Below are 24,187 nucleotides of genomic sequence, written 5' to 3'. Positions count from 1 at the left end.
ACGATCAGTACCTATGGCGCTTGTGCCTGGATTTGGTATACTAAGATGGTTACTATCCAAGAGAAAATCTTATGTATCCAAAGACGTATGTTCTTAATGATGAGTCGTTCCTGTGGCAGCAGTCTCTAGAGCAACGCTGCAGGTTTTAAATGGTTGCCTACCTTCGGACCTCCAAATTGTTTATCGATGTTTCTGCTTTTATCTTAGATACGCCATTTCCGTTGACGTTTTAGGCATAACTCTTAATATTCACTGCGATTCTAAAACTGAAAGGACTCGTTGTTGGATCCAACTAGTGCAACTCTGGCAAAATGGGTGGTCTTCTTTCAAAGGTATGGTCCCAAGAAAGTTTATTATACATCTGTGTCTTTTGCTTTACAAAAGTCTACTCTAAAATGGTTCTGACCGAGTTCCATAATCTTTTTCTTCTCACTGACCATAGTTCTCTTTGCACTAAAGTTTCTATGTTTAATCTGTCTAGTTCTCCTCTCTGTAACTATGGCAGCCCAGAAGACTGACAGTGTGTTCTTTTCATCTGCCCATATTACTTGTCTGCCCGGTAGCACAGTGGTGTCGTCACTGTCCTCCTCACACTGGGTGGAAAAGGCCGGGTTCGAATACCGTCGATGACGCGAAAAACGTTTATGGGCTTTTCTCACTCCAAGAGTGAAAAAAGGCTGAGTTAGTCACTCTCAGGCATAGATAGCAAGGTTTATCCCCCGAAAAAAACTGGGAGTTTTCGTGCAGGCAAATCGACCAGAGAACAAAACAATTTACAGACTCAATACACATGGGGTTGAAAGTTATTTTCCAGGTGACCCTAATATAATACTTTTGTTTTTGTCCATATTACTTGGATCTTCGTCAGCCCCTGCTTGCTGCATGCCAACCATTTTCTCCTGGCAATGAAACATCTCTTTTGGACTCCTAAGAAAAGTTTAATCTTTTGCAAGAATTTGCCCATAAAGCTTTCACCAGACGTGAACAACTCATCATTAGTACTTCAGTTCCTGGAAATACTTCTGTTCCAGTTCCACCTTCAGTCCAGGCCACCACCTCCATTGTCTTCAATTCTTTATACCACCATCGTCGTCACTACCGTCGTATTTAGTTCAGCTAACACCATCACCTTAGACTTGGACAGTTTCTAAGCATATTCGTAGAACGTTGAACGACTAGAGTGTTTTCCTGTCTTATGCTGGTGCCGAGAGGCCGGATCATCTACTGGCACAGGCTGTCCTGTATGTAATTTGTATCTCTCTCTCTCTCTCTCTCTCTCTCTCTCTCTCTCTCCATCTATTTCCTTTTATTTTTTGTCTTTTCCTTTTCATCTGTCTATCAGTTTTTACTTTTTATTTTCCCCGCTTTTTCTGCTATTCTTTCCTCTATTGTGTTTGTCCTTGCTAGCACCGGCCTTGCACTGGTGCAGGATTTATTGGTAGTTTTCTATCAATTTTTAAAATTGGTTTTTAAATTCTTATTTTTATTTTATTATTTTTAATTATTTTTTATTTATACTATTTATTTTATTACTTTTTAATTTTTAAAATTTTTATTATTTTATTTACTCAATTTTTTTTAACGGTTTGGACATTCAGTACGTGGCACTCGAGGTTTTCCCCGGTTTGCGCTCAGTTGTGGCCCTCCTCCTCGTGGCGTAGACGTGTACCAGGATGCGCCTTCCTGATGTTTGTTGCTTAGCGTTTGGGAGTCGCCCTACATAAGCTACTATACATGTTTACATATTTTGTTAACTTTTTATCTTATATACTCGTCCTGGAGTATAAACAGAAAATATTTATATATTTAATAACCAAGTTATGCCAGTTTACTATAATTCTTTAGTTATATTTATATATTGACCCTGGAAGCAATTTAGGTTTCTGGTTATCAGAGCTCTGCAGAGGTGAAACACACCCACCTGATAGTCTGCGGTTTTTTATTTTATATATTATTTCCATCTGCTGTAGTAGCCTGTAATCACCCTAATCACCCTCTTTAAAAGTAAAGAGAATTCCTCTTTACTGTTCGATTCCTCAGAAATCGATTTCTTACGAGGAGTATAAAGGAGAACTCCCCCAGACTGTTCTCTTTTATACCCCTCTTTTTCCCTCCCCTTATTGCTTTACTGAGTAAGTCTAACATAGCAGCTATTCAGATTTTATTTTATTCTTATTTATTTTTGCACTCATCAATTCAAGTAAGTCCTGTATGAGTCCTCTGGAAAGAAAATTTCTTCTGGAATGTTTTTTATATAAACAAATGTGAACGTTTTTCTATCCCATCTTGCATCAGGAAGAGCTTAAATCATTGTCACAAGGCTTCCACCCTTCCGATTTGGAAAAGTGCCCCATGTATTTCCTGTTCCTCCTCACCATTCCGTTAAATAGCCTTAAACTATTACACATCACGTACTATAGGAGGGGAGGGGGAACGATGGTAGAGAGAGAGCATTGGGTCAATAAAAGAAACCATATTCGACAGCAGAAACGACTGCAACAACAATACACACTCCTGACAAAAGATGTGCTGAACAGTGACTTCTTTTAATGATCCCCCCCCCCCGCCTCCTTCTGCTCCACAAAGATGTCTAACAGAAGTTCTACTTGCATGTCTTCCATTTAATTGCCATTCCTGTAGCGAGGCCACCTACGCTGTTAATTTTCCCCTCCTTGCGTGCACCGTAATAAATGTTATGATTGCCGAGTTAGTCTAAAAGCGTACTTCTGAATTTTCATTGGGTAAAGAGTTGCGGTCACTTGCACTGATTTGTTATTATCATAGACGTCTTCTACGAGTCAATGACCTCCCCGCAAGTACGATGATTTCTTACCTGCTAAATGAATATGGCGCATATAACAATTTTATTAAGAGATCTGTAATGTACGCTCTGATTTTACAAGTGGGCTTCGCAGTAAATATGCGGCAGTTAATTCTATTAACATGATGAATGTTAGAAAAATTAATGTCGAACTTGTGTTCACTTGAAAAAAAAAATTCTGTTTAAAATGTATTTTGCACGTGGGCTAGAACGCCATTGTTAATTAATGTAGAACTTGTGTTCACTTGAAAAAAAAAAAAAAAAAAAAATTTTGTTTAAAATGTATTTTGCACGTGGGCTAGAACGCCATTGTTAATTAACTTATTAAAAAGTAAGAGATTACCTCAATCTTTTTTCGTGGAATGCTTCCAGTCAATTCTCTCTCATATGTGACGAATAAAATAAGATGAAAAAATTGGAAAAAAAAACCGAATTAATGAATTCCTTCACTCATAGAGATACGACTAAATCCGATGCGCAACGGAACCAAAAGCCGAGAGCCCCAACCCGATCCCGAAACACATCAAACCACCGCAGCAAGACCATTAGTGCGAGAAGACATTGTGTCACAATAAATAGTTAAAACTGATTCCGATAATAAATAATTAAAATCACTGGTTAAAAACACTATTAAAATCACAATTAAAAAGATTAAAAACTATTTAAAATTAAACGGATTAAAAGTTACGATTTGGATTAATATTCAAATTAAACGAAATGCACAGCTGTTTCCCTTTCTTAAGCAGACCACGCTTTTCGTTGGTCGCCGTGTTCCTTTTGGTCGTATCTCTGTGAGTAAAGGAATTCATTAATTCGTTTTTATTCCAATTTTTTCATCTTATTTTATTCGTCACATATGAGAGAGAATTGACTGGAAGCATTCCACGAAAAATATTGAGGTAATCTCTTACTTTTTAATATATTAAAATCGTGGAAGTTATTGAGCCCTGTAACTCTGATTTTTTACTAACTGTTAATTAACGGAAACGCTTGTACTGCTTTGCATTTATTGACTAATAGCTCACTGTGAAATGTTGATCACTTGTTCTTTCTTCATAGTTATCGATGACAGCTCATATCAATCGATTTATATGTGATATATGTATCTCTAGAATGAAAAATTTGTATCCAAAGTCGCTTAGGCAATTTTGTTTGCACGTTTCTTTATTGCCGAGTGGTGAAGAGTTTAAATAGTGAAAATTTTCTTCAGCAAGAGAGCGATGGGGAGGAACCTATTCCTCTCACTTTTGGGTATTGGAAACCTTCACTCAGACTTCAAAGGTGATTGTTATGGATAGAACTTTCTAACCACATCTCATATGCTGTCATTCTGTTGCTCATTACTTTCCAGTCTGGAAGCAACAGAATGGCAGCATATGACGTGTGGCTGGAAAGTTTCAGAAATGACTTTATGACTAAGTTAAAATTGATATTTTGCTTCTCCCTAAAGATCATGTGGTATCTTTATATGAAACCATTCATGTAAATATACCACACGATATTTAGGGAAGATCTTCTATATGAATGATACCACTCAATAACAACATGCCTACAGGTGGAATGTTATCCCTACCAACCAGATTTTGTTCCATCCAACTTATTTCCGTTCCCAACTGTGAGCATTCTGCTTACAAGGACATATTTTGAATCTGGAGGAAGTCCAGCAGCGTACGTCGAAGGGACTAAAATCGATATCAGTAAAGGAGTTCAAGAATTGCTTCCAGTTTTAAAAGAAGAGAATTACTTCGTGTAGAGATTCCCGAGGAAACTGCCTTGAAGGGCAGTAGCCCTTCAAAGCAGTTCCCTCTTTAATTTGGAAGTTAAAAGTTACCTTTGTCATTTCCGGAACTTTAACTTTGTCAAAACTTGTCGGCAAGTTACACCTTTCTTGTTCACGAATGGATGCTACCAACCACACATTCTATAGTCATTTTCGCGTTATGCATAATCTAAAAAATATTTATTGCTATTATATATTTTTTTTCAGAGAAACTATATCATGTTATATGTTAATATAAAGTACAATTTATAGATTTCAGTATTATATATATAGAGTAAACTCGTTAAAATTCGGCACCCTGGGGGATTGAGAGTGCCGGATTTTAGAGAGGTGTACCTGGTGGTGGAGCAGTTTTAGAGAAACGCATTTCTCTGAACGTTTTCACTAACAACTGAGCCATTTACATCCGTAAACGTTTATAGTGGCGAAAAGGTAGTCAGCATCATCAGCTTTTTTCATCATCAGCCATTTTCAATAAAATGGCTGATGATGAAATTGAGAAATTGAAAAGAAATTTTCAATTTCTCAATTTCATCATCAGCCATTTTCAATAACTGCAGGATTGAAGGCCTCTCCAGCAACTTTCCAGTTCCTTCTGTTTTGTCCAATGGCCATCCAATTACTGCTCACGGACTCTTGAATTTCATCTGTCATCTCCGTTGTTGTCTTCCAGGTTTTGTTTTAGCTCCTCTTGGGTACCATTTTGTTATTTTCTTAGTCCATCTCTCATCATGCCTTCGAATTATGTGTCCTGCCCAAGTCTATTTGAGTTCTTTAGTTTTGATAAGAATATTCTTTACTTGAGTTTGCTGCCTAATCAATGTGTTTCTCTGCTTATCCAACAGTGATTCTAATGGAATTCATTCCATTCTTCACTGTGTAGTTTTCAGCTTATCTTCCATAAGTCATGGCGGGGAGTATACATTAGGCTCATTATTTTACGTCTCAAAAAAATTGGGATATTGCTCCTCAGTATGTGACTATATTTCCTGAATGCTATCCATCCGAAATTTATTTTTCTCTTGACTTCCAGTCATGTATCATTTTTATCACTGACTTGTCCACGATAAGTATATGAATCTGCCTTTTCAATTTCTGCTCATTCAATGATTATATCCCTTTCTGTGGCATACTTGTTCATCATTACTTTTGTTTTAACCACATTAATCTTTAGATTTTCCTCTAATTCTTCAGTATCATGGCTTATGATCACAATGTCATTTGGAAATCGTAAATGGTTTAGGTACTCTCCATTCACGTTGACTCCTCTCTGCGACCTGTCCAATCTTCTGAAAGCTTCAAGGGCAGCAGTAAACAACTTCGGAGATATTGTGTCTCCTTGTCGAACTCTTTTCTCAATTTTAAATTTGCTGCTTTCTTTGTCTAATCTAATAAAGAAGGTAGCGTTCTCATATATTTTCTTCAAAATCATGATGTATGCGATATCTATGTCTGATCTTTTCCAGTGCCCGAAATATTGCCTTATGCTGTATGGGGTCAAATGCCTTTTCAGAATCCACAAACGCCAGGCATAATGGTGTTTTATATTCATTTGCTTTCTCCATTAGCTGTGATATTACGTGAAGGTGATCCATAGTTGAGAATCCTGTCCTAAAGCCAGCTTGCTCTTTCGGTTGATTCTCATCAAGTATTCTTTCTAATCTGTTAGTAATGACCCTTGTGAACAACTTGTAGATATGGGATAACAAGCTAATTGGTCTATAATTTGCAATTTCTGATTTATCTCCTTTCTTATGCAGCAAAACTATGATTGCATTATTCCACTGCTTAGGCGTCACTCCATTCCTAATGTACTTTGTGACGAGTCTTTCCAGTTTCTGTGTCATGTCTCTTCCTCCGAGTTTTAACAACTGTACAGTAACTTCATCTTCACCCAGGGCTTTCTGATTTTTCATTTACTTCGATGCTCCTTATGTAATACCATATAACTCCTTATATAATACCATATAACTCCTTATATAATTCCCTCGTTCCCTATATTGTACCAGTTAAAATGTAAATAAGAGTTTTTGTTTTGTAAATAACATTAAACAGAGTCACAGCAAACTGTGCTTCAGAGAGAAAAGATTTTCGAATTGGATAATAAGAAAAAATGTACTAATTTTCTTAAGGAACATTATTATAGCGAGGCATTCTTTACCAGTTTACATGACATTTTGCTTTTAATAATACGAGGTGTGGATATTAAATAACAAGACTGTTGCAATAAAATAAAAAATTAATTATTATTTCGTTCCTTGTAAGTTATCCCCTCCAAATCATTGCCTTAGGCATGTTCAACCATTTTCAACAGTTTTCTGTTGACGTTTTCAGCAAAGGCAGTTACTGACAACTGTTTTCTTCACTCATCCTACTTGCCTATCAAGATTATCCTTAGTAGTACTGATATTCAAGAAGCATTCAGTGACTTATTTCTTTCTTTCTTTCCTTTTCTTTTTCTCTAGTATGGGCAACTAAAGAAATATGCTGGCACCCACCGATTTAGCACTGCCCTCGGTGGGTGCGGGATCTGTTCCTTTTTGGGCAAGTAAGTTAATACAGGCCCACCTCCTCGTGCTGAGGATGGGTATCGTTTTTCTGCTGCCCGGTTAAGGTGGCACATACAAACCACATGTGATTTCCATTTGGCCAAACCACAGCATTCTGTAAACAATACGATGATAACTGGCGGAGCTGAACTCTGTTCCAGGTGCCGCCACTACACTGAATACACGCATTCTTTGGGCTTTTTTTTTTTTTTTTTTTTTGTTAGTTGTTGGCGCATCGGTTTCTGTGGCCACAATGCACCTCCCAAGGTTTTTGCATTTTCTACTCTGATCCAAGCCCGAGGATCAGAGTAGATTCGAACCCGCGACCTTTAAGTTGCCAGGCAGGCACTTTACCCACCCGGCTAGCCCGGTCGGCGCGTTGGGCTTGTACACATCATTCCATACATTTTTTCTAAGCACAGACATATTTCTGGAAGTCATCTTTTGTAAGTCCTTTTAACACTTCGGTCGTTTTTTCTCAATGTCTTCAATGGACTGAAAATAGGTTCCCTCAAATATACTTTTCAGTTTAGGGAAGAGAAAAACGTCAAAAGGGCTAGGCCTGGCGAGTAGGGTGTAGGGTGCATGTTCACACTCGGGGATTTGTTTTTAGCCAGAAACTGACGAAACTGGCCAGTTTTCATTGAAGGCACGTTGTATGCTGGAGCATTGTCTAGATGGCCTTTCAACCATCTTTCCACAATTCAGGTCTCTACCTTCGAATTTTTTTATGCAGCCTTGTCAGAACTCCAATGTAGTACGTTTGATTGGTAATCTGATTTGGTGGGATGTAGTCAGCCATAATTAGTCCTTTAATATCGCATAAAACAAGAAGCATGGTTTTCATATTTGATTTTGACTTTTTTTTTATTTGTCTGGGGATTGCATTTCCTATCGTTTATTCTGGATTGTACTGGAACAGCCAGCTTTCATCGCAAGTAATTACAGTACTCAAAACGTCTGGATCGTATTCAGGTTTTTCCAAAATATCTTCATGAACTTGGAGTCTTCTTATTCAAAACTTTTGGCAGCATCTTCGCACACACATTTCTCATTATTGCTAAATTTTCACTTAAAAGTTGTTTCTTTGTCAATATTGAGTCATGATAAATCATTCTAATACTTAAACGAGACATTAAACGACATTGATTAAAAGTGATCGCTTCTAATCAATGTCCTTACCCGATCCACATTTTCGTCAGTTTTCATGGATATTGGACAGCCTGGTCGTTCAGTCTTCCTTATTCTCCCTTCCTTTTAAAATATTTTGTCATTCGAACACGCGAGCTCTTGATATGGCATATTCCCCATAAACTTGACGTAACAACTCATAATATTGGTGTTTTCTTTAGTTTTGTTAAAAGTTTGAGGGTGATTCTGTTGTCGTTATTCCGGAAACTGCAAAAGTAAGAGGTAATGAAAACTTGTCTCACTGCATGGCGAATGAGCATGTTTTAACTTCACTTTGTAGAGTTTTCACAGGTTGCATTTGGTGTGTAGTCGCGTTGTGCGCGTTATTTAATTACCATACCTTATATCTGCAATAAGGCCTCTAAGGTTGGGATTATTCATACCACAAATTTAAACATATATACCAACCGTTTATAGCTGATTTAATAATAAAATAAAATAAAATAAAATAAAATGATACAAAAGACTGTAAAATAATATTTACAAAAAATATGATTATTTACAAAAAACTAATTTACAACAAAAATAAAATAAAATAAGTAAATAAGTTAAAATGCATTAAAATATAAATTTAAAATCGATAAAAACACTATTATAGCTTTCGGAGGTGTCTGCCTCCTTCCTCAGCAATAATGAAATTTAAGCGACACATCCTAAGTACCAGGTTCACGGCACACGTGGATGACCAGGCGCATACTCGGTATTCCTTTCACTTGTACCAGAACCGGAAGTGGTCTGGGGACGTGGAAAACTAAAACGTTTATCTCTGGAAAAAACCACCGCCTCAAAAAGGGGGTGAAGCCTAACTCCCCTGTCTCTGTTCATGCTATTGTTGCCAGAGGATCCAATCCACAGACTTTCCAGCCACTTGCGGACCCAGAATCTATGCACCCAGTCAAGGATGACAGCGTTGTCGGGGGAGATCTGGTGTTGTTTTTCCCAATAGTGCTCGGCAATGGCGGATTTATTGAGCTCTGCGGTCCGTATCGCTCTTGAATGTTCCCCCAGACGGTCCTTGAGACGCCGTCCTGTTTCCCCCACGTAACATTCCCCACAATCCGGGCATGTGATCTCATATACAATCCCACTACTAGAATCCCTAGTAATGGGGTCTTTGACCTGTGATACTACTGTGTGCAACCTCCGCCCGGGAGCTGCACACAGCGTGTCTGAAAATCGCGAAGCATCCTCGCAATGCGATCCGACAGGCCCGAATAGTAGGAAACATACACTGTGGTAAGCGGTACAGGCGGAACTACCCGATTGGGCTCTTCCTCTCTATTGTATTTATCAATGACCCTCTGGGGGTAACCGCATCTCATAAGATCCGTCATTATTTGCCTAATTTATTTTCCATTTTCCATAAAAATGGAAAAGATTCCGAAGGACAAGTATTGGTCCATGCATGCAACAGGGTGTCTGCTGCCCAGATTTTATGGGTTACCTAAGACGCACAAGGAGAATGTTCCAGTACGGCCCATAGTTTCCTTCATTGGTAGCCCTAAGTATGCTCTATCTAAATATCTGGCGCAGCTGATTTCTCCGGTTGTGGGTCGGTCCGCGTTGGTTATTGGAGATAGTGTGGAATTTGTGAACTTTGTAAGGAGTCAAGATATCGGAGAGGACGAGATGATGATGATGTCATTAGATGTCATATCATTATTCACGTGTATCCCCATAGCACATGGGGTAGAATGTGTGAAGTTGGCTTTACAGAAGGATAATAATACCTTAAGTGCTAGATCCCACCTAAACATAGAATATATATGTTGTGCTGTTGAATTATGTCTTTCCAGTACAACCTTGGTTTTCCAAGGAGTGATGTATAAACAGGTTCACGGCACAGCCATGGGTTCTCCAATCAGCGCCATTGTTGCAAATTATTATTATTATTATTATTATTATTATTATTATTAAATCAGTTTATTTCCCAAGAAACCTTGAGTCACCCTGGGACGGCTCTGTGCCAGAAGGGTGCGAATATTTACAGACTAAGGTGCGAGGAACACATGTACAATAGACAAGAGTACATGCGTGCTCGACCCGAGATATTTACAGGATTAAACATACAAAAATATACAAAATATAAAAAAAAAAAAACAGTCAGTCCTGTCCAGGAGCAGGTGAGTATTATAAGTTCATAATCTGGTAGCAGTTCTTGAGGATTTCCTTCCTGTAGGGCTTGTCTTCACAGAACCTATCAGGATGGATCCTAAATTTATTGAAGATCCGAAGACAATTGGCTGGAAACATGTTCCTCAGGGAATCAGTGTTTGACAGCGTAAGGCGTAGAGGGAGACAGGAGTCGGGGTGCTCCCCTCCTGCCCTCCTCGGTCCAGAGATTAATGTGGATACCGATGGAGCATCAATTCGCCTCGTTATAAGCCGTGCAAGCGTGAAGACATTTTTTGTCATGGTGATATGGGAGTGGTGCCCAGATTTGCTTGTAGGATAGATCTGGAGATAGTTAGGGGATGGCCTACCACCCTGTTCATCCATCTAAGCAACCAGTACTCTAAACTGAGATACTTCTGAAGGTATGAGGCAGGGGCAGATGACCAAATTTCTGAAGCATAGAGAGGAATCGGCGTAATACACCTCAGGATGTGCCGAACAAGCAGTGCTGGCTGATGCACACCAACGAGCTCTTGACGCACTGCCCAAAGAGCAGCGTACGTCTTCTGCCTCATCCTGGCAAAGTGAGGCTGAAATGTGAGCCCAACGTCCCAGGTGAGGCCAAGATCAGTATAAGAGGTCACTTTTTGCACCGGTTCCCCACTAACAAAGATTTGGATATCATTTTTGACTTTCTTCTTGGTTATCGTCAGTTGCGCTGATTTGGAAGAGCTCAGATGCAGCCCAATTGTGGCAAGATAACTTTCCAAGCTTAATATCTGCCTAGAAGCTTATTCGTTGATATGATCTGAGCTCACGTAGAACTTCAGATCGTCGGCATAAGAGACAAAGTTCGGATTCTGAGCAAGGAAAGGTTCCAAAACTGCTGCAAACAGGATATCTGACAGTACACTTCCTTGTGGAATGCCTCTTGAGACGTCAATAGTTACTTGAAAGTCATTGTGGGTCACAGACAGATGTCTAGGAAGTAAAATAGACTTCAAAATTTGAAATAAGGTATCTGCCAGGCCGAAGTAGTGTTTCAGAATGGTAAAAAGAGCTGGGAGGTGTATCCTGTCATAAGCCGATTTTATGTCGAGGAATATGATATCAATCTGTGATTTGTTGTTAAGGGTGCGCTGAATTCTGAAGAGGGTATCCAGAAGATTGATAGTTGTCGATCTCCTTTGTAGAACGGTATGCAGGTACTCGGGCCTGTGTGCAAAGCAATGCTGGGCAATTGTTGGCTGAATTACTTTTTCAAAAATTTTGAGTAAAGAACAACTGATGGATATTGGTCGCAGGGCTTTAGGAGATTTGGGTTTCTTGATCTTTGGAATGGGCTTAACATGGTAGGTTTTCCAAATTGAAGGAACTATTCCAGATTGCAGAATTTGTCGGAAAAGGTGAAGGAGAAGGTCGACTATATATGGGCTGCAAATTTTGATAATAAAGAGTGGGAAACCATCTGGACCTACAGTGGCTTTGTTGGGTAGTTTATTGATGACATCAATTAGGGTCTCTCTAGTTATTTCTATTTCAGACAAGTGTGCCCTAGGTAGCCAGTCCTCCTGAGAGAGAGAGAGGAATCAGAGTCAGGAAAATTTGCCTGCAGTAAGTTGAACTGTGCCCATTCCTTGACAAGCTTTTTTGTCAATGGCTAGATGATGATGTGAAAGGATCCTTCTACCACTCTTCAACCTATTGAGAACAGCTTGGTTAAGGACCTGCCTTTTCTTTTTCAAGAAGCAAGCTCTTTCTTTCTTAAAAATGAACGGTCTGAGGGAAGTTGAGTTTTCTGCCATTTCTGGTAGGCCTTCTGCTTCTTGATGAAAGCCATCTTAGTTTCCTTATTGAAACCCCGATTCGACCTGTTACCAATCCTGGTGATTCTGGCTGCACCCTGTAGCGCAATTAACTTCAGTTGTTCCTACAAGAGCATAACGGCATCCTCCAACGGCTGAGAATAGAGACGCTCCCAGTCAAACCCAATCAAGCATTGGAGAATGATCTCTGGCTTCAGATATTTGGTAGAGAAGGCTATCCTAGGCAATTCAGCGGAGTACTCGTCAGGTAACCCAAGGGAGTTGCTCGGTAAGGATAGTTTACATGCAGTTGGCGAGTGATCAGATGGAGGAACTAGAGAATAGGGTTTTTGCGAGATTGGAGTTCCCTATGCGTAAGTGGAAACGATATGTTGATGACACGTTTACTATTGTAAAGAAGGGGAGAGGGAAAGATGTGGTCTCGTTTCTCAATGGTTTTTCCCCCTTTATAAAATTCACCTCGGAGGTAGGAATAGATGGTACCCTCCCATTTCTGGACATTATGGTATATAGAGAAGGCCCCAGACTTAGAATTAAGGTTTATAGGAAACCAATGTGTAGGGGCCAGTACACACATTATAGGACGGCACAGACTGCCCAACATAAAAATAGTGTGGCCAGAGCACTTTTGGGTAGGGTGAGGACACATTGCAGAACCTCTGAGGAGGGGGGAGAAGGAAATTAGGCAAATAATGACGGATCTTATGAGGTGCGGTTACCCCCAGAGGGTCATTGATAAATACAATAGAGAGGAAGAGCCCAATCGGGTAGTGCCCTTGACCGGGCTCATAGATTCTGGGACCGCAAGTGGCTGGAAAGTCTGTGGATTGGATCCTCTGGCAACAATAGCATGAACAGAGACAGGGGAGTTAGGCTTCACCCCTTTTTTGAGGCGGTGGTTTTTGCCAGAGATAAACGTTTTAGTTTTCCACGTCCCCAGACCACTTCCAGTTCTGGTACAAGTGAAAGGAATACCGAGTATGCGCCTGGTCATCCACGTGTGTCGTGAACCTGGTACTTAAGGATGTGTTGCTTAAATTTCATTATTGCTGAGGAAGGAGGCAGACACCTCCGAAAGCTATAATAGTGTTTTTATCGATTTTAAATTTATATTTTAATGCATTTTAACTTATTTACTTATTTTATTTTATTTTATTTTTGTTGTAAATTAGTTTTTTGTAAATAATCATATTTTTTGTAAATATTATTTTACAGTCTTTTGTATCATTTTATTTTATTTTATTTTATTATTAAATAATTAAGGTTGGTGTATATGTTCAAATTTGTGGTACCACACCTTATATACGTAATAATTAAGATCTTTCGTTTTTAACACCATAACTATAGCAGAGAGAAAAAGAACTACACTGGACATTTCTCTCTCTCTCTCTCTCTCTCTCTCTCTCTCTCTCTCTCTCTCTCTCTCTCTCTCTCTGTGCTTTCAGATGTCTTAAATTGATGTAAAACTCTCGCAACTCATGCAGTTTGCAAAAGCAGTCCAAGCTAAGTTACGGAGTTTACTGAATAAGATATAGCACTAAAGCTTATAAGATGTTTGCAGAACTGTCTTGTCTTTTCATCTATTTTTGCGACTTGCAAGATTTAAACCATTGAGACCGTTAAGTCAGTGATAATGCAATGGTCTTAATTCTCACAGCAGAACAAACTTGCCTTTGCAATGAGGAGCCCTGTTATTGCACTACTTTTAAACAGATGGCCTTACCAAAAAAAAAAAAAAAAAAAAGGAGACAAGAGGACGAATGCAAGAAACTTAAAAAGAGAGAAATATCACCCCCTTTCGCGTGTATTCTTAAAAGACAAATGAGATCGTCGATACAAGTGCCGATTATTTTCTTAATATTTCCGGATTTTAAAATTGTGTGTTTTTTTATTTTTTATTTTTTTATAAAATATGACAGATCTGAAAGAATTCTGAATTGTAAAGTACCGGGTATTATTACTATTATTATTAAAATTAATAATGCTTATTAAATTAAATAGGTCTATAAATTGAAATGAGTGAAAATCACGAGGATATTATTGAATGCAATGAAATCGATTAAATTTTTCAAAATATGAAGACATATTATTATTATTATTATTATTATTATTATTAAAGCCATATGGTACAAGGAAGCCTGAGGCTTATCTGCACCAGCCAAAAAAAAAAAAAAAAAAATCTCTCTCTCTCTCTTAAAGAAGTAAAACTAGTCGCCAACTCATTCAGCTTGTGACAGCAGTTTGTAAAAAATCCTATGCTGAAAAATCAGCACTGGATAAAACTTATTAACTTTTGACATATTTTAAATTATTAATTTGGTATTGTATTGTCAATATTTAATGGGACAGTCTTTGTTTTTGATGACTATCTTGCATCTATTTTGGCATACTGTGAATTAGCTTCTCAACACAATTTATGGATATAGTATGATGCAAAACTCAACAATCGCCAACTTTAATTAAAGTTGTCGGAATTCTCTTGGTCCGACTTTAATGAAATTTGGGAAAGCTTGACAAAGCGTTATAACAGAGCATGAAATTTCACGAAAATTCAATCGTGAAATAACAAAAATAAGAAACAAGAAAAAGAGATTTTTGCCATATTTCTATTGGTCCAATTTAAATGAAATTTGGAATGGCTTCACAAACACTTTTAAAAGGTACAAATATAAAATTTTATGAAAATCTGTCTATTCGGAGTCGAGTTTGTTATATGCGACAGACACGATGAAGATAATAGGTGTGTTATGTAATGTGTGTAACACGCTCAGTTTTAGAATGGGTTTGCATTTTGGTAATTCCTGACCAGTTTTCTTCTACAGATTTTAAATGGGGGCAGTCCAATAATAAAACACAAGATAACGCATTTACTTACAAACGAATGTAAAATAAAGCCAAATTGGCCTTCTTAGTTCTGTTGTAATGACATTATTTATATTACAAACGTTTATGCCTTTGTATTTTAAAAATTTATTTTCAAAATTTATTTCATTTCGTTAATTTTTAATTTCCTAGCCACAGATTTATTTATGCATTGTCATTGTTAATCAGCATTATACAAGTAATTTTTATTTTCACACCTCTGAGTTAATTTTTATTGCACAAGATATGTACTCTAATGTTTTTTCTTCTTCTTCTTTTGTATTAATCATACCAACTAATGCTTGTTGTTGCTGTCATTATAGAGGTGCTCTGGCTACAGGAATTCCGAATACTTGTGATTGCTTAAATCCACTGAGTTTTTAGTTTTAATACTAAATTTGTATTGGTATTAAAATAGCAGTAAAACTTTTATAAAAATATAAATACTTGTGTATAGTCTCATTGACTTGTGGTTCTGAATTTCAAGATCCTCTAGTGACCTTTATTCGTTTTGTTTTTTCTTGTTGTAGGAAAAAGAAAGACAACTGTCTTTATGGCAACGAAGATATCAGCTTCTAAAGCGGATGAAAGCGGGCTTTGACCGAATACGTAAGTAACAACATTTCCGTAAGGAATTTTATATTATTGAAATGCGATCTCTGAGGTACAGTATTTACTAATGTAAAAAATGTGAGCATTTTCTCTATCGCGCATTCCATAAAACCTTATTTTACAAATATCATTAATATGGAGATATCTGCCAATTCTTCCCTTAATTTATGGATTCAGTAATTAAAAACGATAACGTTCAATTTAGTGTAGTTTCCATATTAATCTGCAGTTCTGTAAGACGCACAAATTTTCAAGGTTACGAGTTCCTTTTTTATCTCATTGTGTTATCGCCCATATGGTAGTTAAAAGTTTTTATTCTGGTGCTTTGAAAGTGCTGTTGAAACGTTAGGCTCTCTTTCTACTTCACTCCCATAGTAAGAGGTGACTTTCTTATATTAGTGTGATCCATTAATATGTAAATCTGTTTGATTATTACTCTTCTTATCAGTTATTGTCAGCTGTGGTGTCTTGTCATAGTTTAGCTGTAAACGTATTCCCGAAAGGTATGATTGTAGATTTCTCAGTTGGGCATTTTTGATTTTAGATACAATTTCTGTAAATAACTTTTTATGCAAAACAGGTTACTGCATTTAATATACTAACTTGTTTTGCTTCCAGCGAGGAAAGCTGTGTTGACTACTTTTGAAAAGGAATGAGCCAAAGATCAGTTATGAATTATGGAAGTAAAAAGATGATTCCTAGCATATTTTTTCCAACATAGTTGTCTTCCTCGATAGTATAGTGGTTTCTTCGCTTCTCACTTGTTGAGAGAGATCTGGTTTCTAATATTGTCAAAGACTGGACAAATTCTCAAGTGTTACGTAAGGCTCGACATATATAATGTATTGACTTCAAGTTTTTACTTCTCAAAGCTGCGTATTTGCTTCAAAGCTATGATATTATTGGATGGTTCGATGATAAACTCTATGATTCGTGTTTCTAGGGACTAAGAGCTGCTGGCAATAAAACTACGTCTCATAGACGTTTAATATTTTAGAATTTGGTGACATCGCGTAACACTTGTATAAAAAAAAATACTCTGAAAATCTTGGTACCAACAAATAGGCATTTCGTACTTTTAACAGTATTTATATAACATGGAATTTTCAATATATAACATGGAAAAAATCAATCGCTCTTCTTCCTCCCCATACTTGTCTACTCTTCTAACCGTTTGCTAAGAATACTCGTAGCATATTTCGGCCTTGACTTAAAACTGTTGATTTGAATTGATCCAGTAGACAACCGAACAATTGTCACAAAATGCTAAAAAAATGATTTAAGGCCCAGCCACCTACTCGTCTATACCGGATCACACTACAAATTAATCTTTCTGAAGCAAGTGGAATTCTGTCGACCCATGAAGTAATTGCGATTCCAGTCTTTCTTTCTTTCAACTCCTTTCCGCCCATACATTGCGGTGTGTATGTGTGTGATGCGCTGATTAAGCCGAATCATACTGGACACAATTCTTGCCTACATATACTGACTTATTCAATCAACTCTCGCGTATAGCCAAGGAACAATGTTGTTGTTATTTGGGTTTTAGGGGCACTAGCAACTAAGGTCATTAGTTGCTAGTGCCGGGGATATGCGGTGGTCATTCCCTGACCTTTCCACATCCTCCGCATTTGGTGGTCACGGGCTCGAATCCCCGGTCTAATCAAGAAGCGTGTGCTACGCATTGCTGCTCCTGACCACCTGGCCACGGAGGCGCCTTATAGCCAAGGAATCTGTGTCACTGCTTCCCTAACAACCATATTGATAATGTCGACCTCACAGACGTGTGATATTCTGTCATTGACGAAGTGGTACGGAAATTACTAGAAACATCTGAGAATTATCTATATTCTGTTAAGAAATTAAAGACAGATTTTACTCTATGTTTGAAGTGCTCAAATTTTCACTATCCTTCACGAATGTTTATTTAATTTATTTTTTTAAGCAATTATATTAGGCTAATTTTCCGTTTGTAATAGCACGAATACCTAGTTTCTAGTAGCTAGAAAAATAAAGGCACGGGATTTACCATTACACCCTCCTCGAATACTGTATGACATGAAACAATACTCACTGTTTCTAGCAATGGCATTGTATCATTTTACTGGGACAATGTACACAGTAATTTCTGGAATGGTTTTGACGAAAAGTACTCGCATGTTTAATGCAATTGTGTCCGGATCACAGGACAGCAAAGAATTGGTTTCCAGTCCCAACTGTTGCATTCTTGTCAAATCAGCATGGCCGCAGCCTATTTTCCTGTTCGTGTATTTATAATTTAAAGATTATGGAATTGCTTCCACTGTTCTTTCTTAAGTTTTAAGGTCACTAGACCAGACTATGCTCATTTCTGTAACGTATGAACTAAGAATTTCAAATATAAATTGTATTTTGAAAGCTGATTTAAAGAAGAAAAATAAATGAACATGAATGAATAGACAAGTGATTCGAATCATGCTTTTTTGCTGTTTTAATGAAGTCGAGAATCTTAATTTACTAATATAAGTAAGAAATTATTGTTTTGGTGGGCTTATTAGCAAACAAATAAATAAATATACAACTGTGACGTCAGTTAAATCATTCAAGGAACTGGCAGACTAAAAGAACTGACAAAACGATGTGGCCTTTTTTTTTTAAGCCAACGCACAGAATATATTATTATTATTATTAACCATATGGTGCAAGGAAGCCCGAGGCTTATGCTGAACCAGCCAAAAAAAAAAAAAAAAAAAAAATTCCCGCATCGCATTACCCTGAGAGAGAGAAGTAGAAGGGATTCACCAAGAAAGCAAGAAAGAGAAGAGCGATGATATCCAGCTCAGGACCCTGGGTTTGCCAAGCCCATACCCACCAGATGTGAGCCCCTTTTTTTTTGAAGAATCAACGACGAAATGGATGCGATTAATGTAAGATGTTAGATACATGTTTGGTAACTGAATTTTGGAAAATCTCCAACTTGAGGTTTTAAAAGGGAGAAATGGCCTTTAAACTTTATTTTCCAACTGATCAAAGTGGACAAATTGGTTTCCGGTTCGTTCACTGGTCACTCCTCATTTAGTTCGGATTATCACTTATCACTGAAAGACACTAATCTCCCCCATGCGGCGCATTTTAATTGTATAATATAGGTCGTGACAACTCATGATGACTGCGCTGCTGCACATGAGAAATCAATCATAAGAAATGCCCCCCCCCCCCACACACACAAGCGAATTGCAGCCTGCTATCGAGTGATGTCAAATGGGCGCAAGCCTTGTTATAGGTGATTCGCACAATAAATAGCATATTTCAGTTTTATTTAAATTATTATTATAAATATAATAGATTGCGGTAAATGCTGAACATGGTCTCCTTCTCAAATGTAAGCACACTTCATCATTTTTATTTTTTATTTTTATTTAATTCAGATAAAGTAAAAGTTACATTCACCCCTAGACAGCAATCAGATGCTAGGAGGTTAAACAAAACCATAACAGAGCAATACAAAATCTATATTGAGTAATATAAAATATACAAAGATAAAGATACAAGGCGAAAACAGATTATGTTGGACATAGATGCTCAATATATACAGTCAGCGGCTGTCCAAGCAGAGCGCCGGGATGCCGGCAGGTTGATATAGGCTGATTGGAACAGGAGAAATCCTGTTCCACTCAGCTTATATCATCTTGCATATTTTTGGAGCCTATATCATCCATTATATTTTTGTAATTGAGGAGTACAGATGATCCTCAATTACAGAAGCCACCTAGGATGATGGTGAAATGAAGGTCTATAATTGTAGGATAGCGTAGGTATCTGCAAAAACTTTTTTCTCTAGGTCTTGTCAACGCAAATTGCCTCAGGGTTGATGTTTAAGTCGTTGAGAAGTCTAATCATGTTTGCTGGGAACATATGACTGAGCGAGCTGATTTGGTTGAGGGCAGGTTGGATCACAGATGTTTGCCGGTTACTTATTCTTCTGTTATTCTTGGGCAGAATGATGAGGCAATCGATGCTGCGAGCTTAGAGAGGGTAATTATTTTGCTAGTGGTGAAGATTTGCTTCCAAGGGATCATTCCATGCAGCGAATGTAGTATACCCCTTGAGATAGTAAGGGGATGTCTGAAGTCCTATTGAGGGATCGAAGAAGCCAATACTCAATCCCCAAGAACTGCCGTAGGTAAGTTGGAGGGGCAGAGGACCAGATTTTCGATTCGCAGAGAGCCGCCGGTACTCCACAAGATCGGATATACTTAGTTGTCAGTTTGCAATTGCGGTAACCCACCAGTTCTTGTCGAGCTGACCAAAGGGCTGAGAAGAATTTCTTTCTAGATTACTTGAAGTGCTCCTGAAAAGACAGGTTCGAATCCCACACCAAGCCTTAGGTCCTTGTGAGAGTTGACAAGTTTAATTTGATGTCCATTTATAGAGATGTGCATTGGGGTTATTCTTCTCCTTTTTGTAAACGTCATCCGGGCAGATTTTTCGGCATTTAGTTCAAGACCAATATATTGAAGAAAGGTGCTTATCTCAAAGATTTGTTTTGTTGCAGCTCTTTGGATAGAGAACGCTTGCTCCGGCTGATCCGAAAGAATGAAAAGCTTCAGATTGTCGGCATACGATGTCATGTTTTGGAAATTTGCTAGCAGAGGTTCCAAAGCTGCTGCGAACAGCGCTTCTGACAAAACGGAACCCTGTGGAACCCCTCTGAAGACAGTAAATGATCGTGAGAGACCATTATGCTCAACAAGGAGTCGTCTTTCCTGCAATTTTTTTTTTGGGTACAGAGAAGAGGTTATCAGAGGGATGGAGAGGGGAGTTTTACGTAACACAAGATCGGATATACTTAGTTGTCTTGAAGTAGTTCTTCAGGATGTTAAGTAAAGATATGATGGAAATCCTATCATATGCAGATTTTACGTCAAGATAAATTATGTTTAGCTGCGTTCGAGAATTCAACGCTTCCTGTATGTGAAACAATATTTGAGGGAGATTGGTGGTAGTAGATCTCCCAGGGATAACGCTGTAGGTGGCAAGGTCTGTGATGAAAACAGTGCTCAATAAATTGCGCTAGGATTGCCATTTCAAAAACTTTAAGGAGCGAAGAGCCCACTGAGATCGGGCGAAAATTTTTCGCAGTTTTAGGCCTCGAATTATTTGGAATTGGTTTTACGCAGTATTGTGTCCAAATTTCAGGCACAGCAGATGTTCGCAAAATTTCCTTGAAGGTATGTAAAAGAACATCCACAATGAAGACACAGGATATTTTAATGATAAATAAGGAAAACCCATCAGGCCCGACGAATAGCTTTGTTTGGTAGTTGGTTGATAACTTTCATCAGATTTTCCTTCGTGATATTAAGCGTAGAGAGGGGAGTCAAATCACATAAAGGGATGAAGAGGGGACGATTAGATTCCTCCTTTACGGAACTTTCACCAAACGTATTGTCGCCCATTCGATGAAGCGGCTCTCATCCATCTGAATATCCCTGTGGTGCTTTGCAAACGGCCACTTCGAGCACACTAATTTGTTAGCTATATATCTATTGTTGGTACAAAGATAGCATTTATTCTGAAGCAAAGTTTTTGCTTCAGAAAAAATGCACGTTTCTTTTTAAAGTTAATAATATCATGTGTGGTTCCAGAACTCTTCCATTTCCTGAAGGCACGCTGCCTATCTAGGAAGGCGGGCTTCAGGTCTCTTGAGAATCATGGTTTTGTCCATTTTGAGATTCTGATGGTTTTTGAAGTTCCTTGAATAACTTTTAATGAGATTTGACATATGTTATCGTTGAAATTTCCAATTTGATACTGACTTTTAATTCTTTCAAGATGTGAAGGTTGTGAGTGTGTACCACTCCTTTTAAGTATTCCGAAAGATAAGTCAATAATGAACATGTATTGTGCCTTGGAAAAAAATGACTTGATGCCTACTTTGTAAATAAAGCACAAAGCACTTTGGTCAGTGAATGAGCACCAACATATAATAACAGCAACAGCCGTTGGACATGGGGCGATGAACAGTGCTGCGAATGTAGCGTTTAGAATCAAATTGCATCAAATTCTTAGTGATAAATTAATATTTTACAATTTGGGTTGCATGAATTTTGGATCGCCCACTATTAGTATTATTTTGATGTAGGCTTGAAGCTTTTTGAAGACTTGACGATATTAAATGGGAAACATTGCATCATAAATATTGATACTTGATAAGTATTCGATTTTTTCTTGTGAGGTCATCTGAAATCAAAATTTTACGTGTGACATTCATTGACAACATCGAAACGCTTCGCCAACGTGTAGAATCATGTCCATTCTGGCATATGTAACTTATCGATCTTGAGTTTTCGCTTTTCGATGCTTGCGTGTGTACCGATCTCAGTCATAACGACGCTTGGATTGTTTCTTGATAGTTCATTTCCGCGAAGTATGTTTGTGAAATGTTTTCCTGTTATGCTGTGGTTTCGGTAAGCGGCTGTATGGAGGTCGTCTTAGTGAAGATGTAGCGGGAATGGTCTGAAGGGACACAACCATTTAACTTGCCGGGATCGGGAGAGCACTACTGTTGACAGTCGAGGTGAACGGAAGTTGTTACGTGTTGTCCGGGACAAAATACGGCTCAGATTATCACCAATTAACTGCAGACTACAACCAGAGCGCACAGAGAAACGTTTTCGAGCACATCATCCAGCGGACGCTCTTGAGGACAGGCCTGTTCATGTGCCCATGTTGACTGACCGTCATCGACACCACCGTCTGCAATGAGAATGGGAGCACCATTCCTAGACATGGGACGACTGGAAAAAGAGTCGTTTGGTCTAATGAATCAAAGTTCCAGCTCCATAATGCCGATGGACAGGTATGTATTCGTCAGCTAGCAGGTGAACAACTGCAACCAGGCTGCACGGTATGAAATCAGGCCGACCGTAGTGGTTTCATGGTTTTGGGGGGATGTTGTTTTAGACATCACTGAGTGCTCTCATCCCCATTGAACACACTCTTGCTTCCAGATCCTTCCTCAGCACTGTTTTGGACCAAGCTTTCCCCTGCATGGTGACCGTATATCCAGATGGCACTGGACTCTTTCAGCAAAACACCGCCCGTGTCATAAGGCCAGCATTACGTAGGAATGTTTCGAGGATCATGTCCAAGCATTTCGTGTTTTCCCCTGGCATCAATCCTGTCGAACAACTTGTGGGAAGTGATGGAACGCAGCTTTCTGTTGCCGAACTCCGGAACGTCCTTTTGTTCAGCTGGTCCAGGATACCTGATTCACTTTCTGCGATCTCATGGAGTCGATGCCACGATGGGTACAAGCGGTTATCATGGCGAAAGGCGGCCCAACGTGCTATTAGGTAGGTGGTCATAATGTTTTTTGGGTCATAAGGTTATGTCATCTCATGGCCATGGTTCAAACATATCTCGCCGCGTAAAACAGTGGCGCATTATAGCCTTAGTCGCTAATTCGCCAATAAAACCCAAGCAGCAACAACAACAAGCGTAAAACAGTATTTTGAAAGCGAACACTTTTTTCCAAAAGAAGTTACAGTAAGTGCATTATTGATTTGTTTGAAACAGAGAAGGATCTAAGTTGCACTAATTTGATACATGACAGACGACCGTTTTTCTGTCTGTTAACCGCAATCAGACTTAAGAGTGTGTATTCGTTGAAATGTTATTACTGTACTCAGGAACCAAACCCGATTTTTTAAAATCAGGGAAACGTTTATATCTGTATTTGTTAAAACCATTTTTGGGATACTATAAGATTCGTATTGATTTTGATGAAGCATTTTTCACTCCCCCCCCCTCCTCCTCACCATCAAATGCAGTTTCCCATCAAATGTCGTTGTTTTATACCTTTCATTTTATATTAAATTGTATGTGGTGTAGAACTGTAAAAAAATGACGTATTAAATTTATATCTGTTATTTTTGACATAAAGAAAATGGAGACCTGTGACAACGAAGAACTATAAAATTCTTTAAAAAAAAAAAAAAAAAAAAAAAGCACCATTCAAGATATTTCGATAGGGGTTCATCTCATTCTGGGTCCTATTTGGCAAGAGATTCCATTCAGAGTACCGAGACCGAGGTCGTGAGATGTTAGTTTGCTCAGAAAAAGTTTTTCTTTTAAACAGCCTCGGAATTTTATTCTTGCTAACGATGAGGGGAGGTATCAAATAATACAAGACAAATTAGCACGGTATCTAAATATACTTTGTATCGGAGCTAAAAAAAATGCATCAAAGAGCAGGTTGTAACAGTATGCAGCATAAGCTTTGAATTAGTCCCCCCCCCCTCAGTACCATCCCATCTCTTCCCGAAGAAGCTTGTGTAGAACCCTCTGTTTTAAAATTAACAGCAGGGAGACAACTGCAAAGAAAAGCAAGCTTCTTCAAGTTTTCTTGAATGGTAAATCGATATGAACTGGAACGGAAGACTAGAGG

General features: G+C 38.3%; 1 protein-coding gene across 1 annotated transcript in view; it reads left to right on the top strand.

Annotated features, from left to right (window-relative positions):
• LOC150083126 (ankyrin repeat and fibronectin type-III domain-containing protein 1-like) overlaps nt 1–24,187 on the top strand; it is a 558,629-nt gene that overhangs the window by 243,773 nt on the left and 290,669 nt on the right. The window contains exon 13 of the mRNA XM_090378398.1: nt 15,675–15,753. Within this exon, the coding sequence (XP_090234524.1) occupies nt 15,675–15,753 (79 nt within the window). The remainder of the gene's footprint in view (nt 1–15,674; nt 15,754–24,187) is intronic.

The sequence above is a fragment of the Mastigoproctus giganteus genome, chromosome 7 (assembly GCF_048544385.1).
Source record: "Mastigoproctus giganteus isolate SK-2022 chromosome 7, ASM4854438v1, whole genome shotgun sequence".
Lineage (NCBI taxonomy): Eukaryota > Metazoa > Arthropoda > Arachnida > Uropygi > Thelyphonidae > Mastigoproctus > Mastigoproctus giganteus.
Note: the sequence above shows the minus strand (reverse complement) of the source record. Positions and strands in the feature narration are given on the sequence as shown.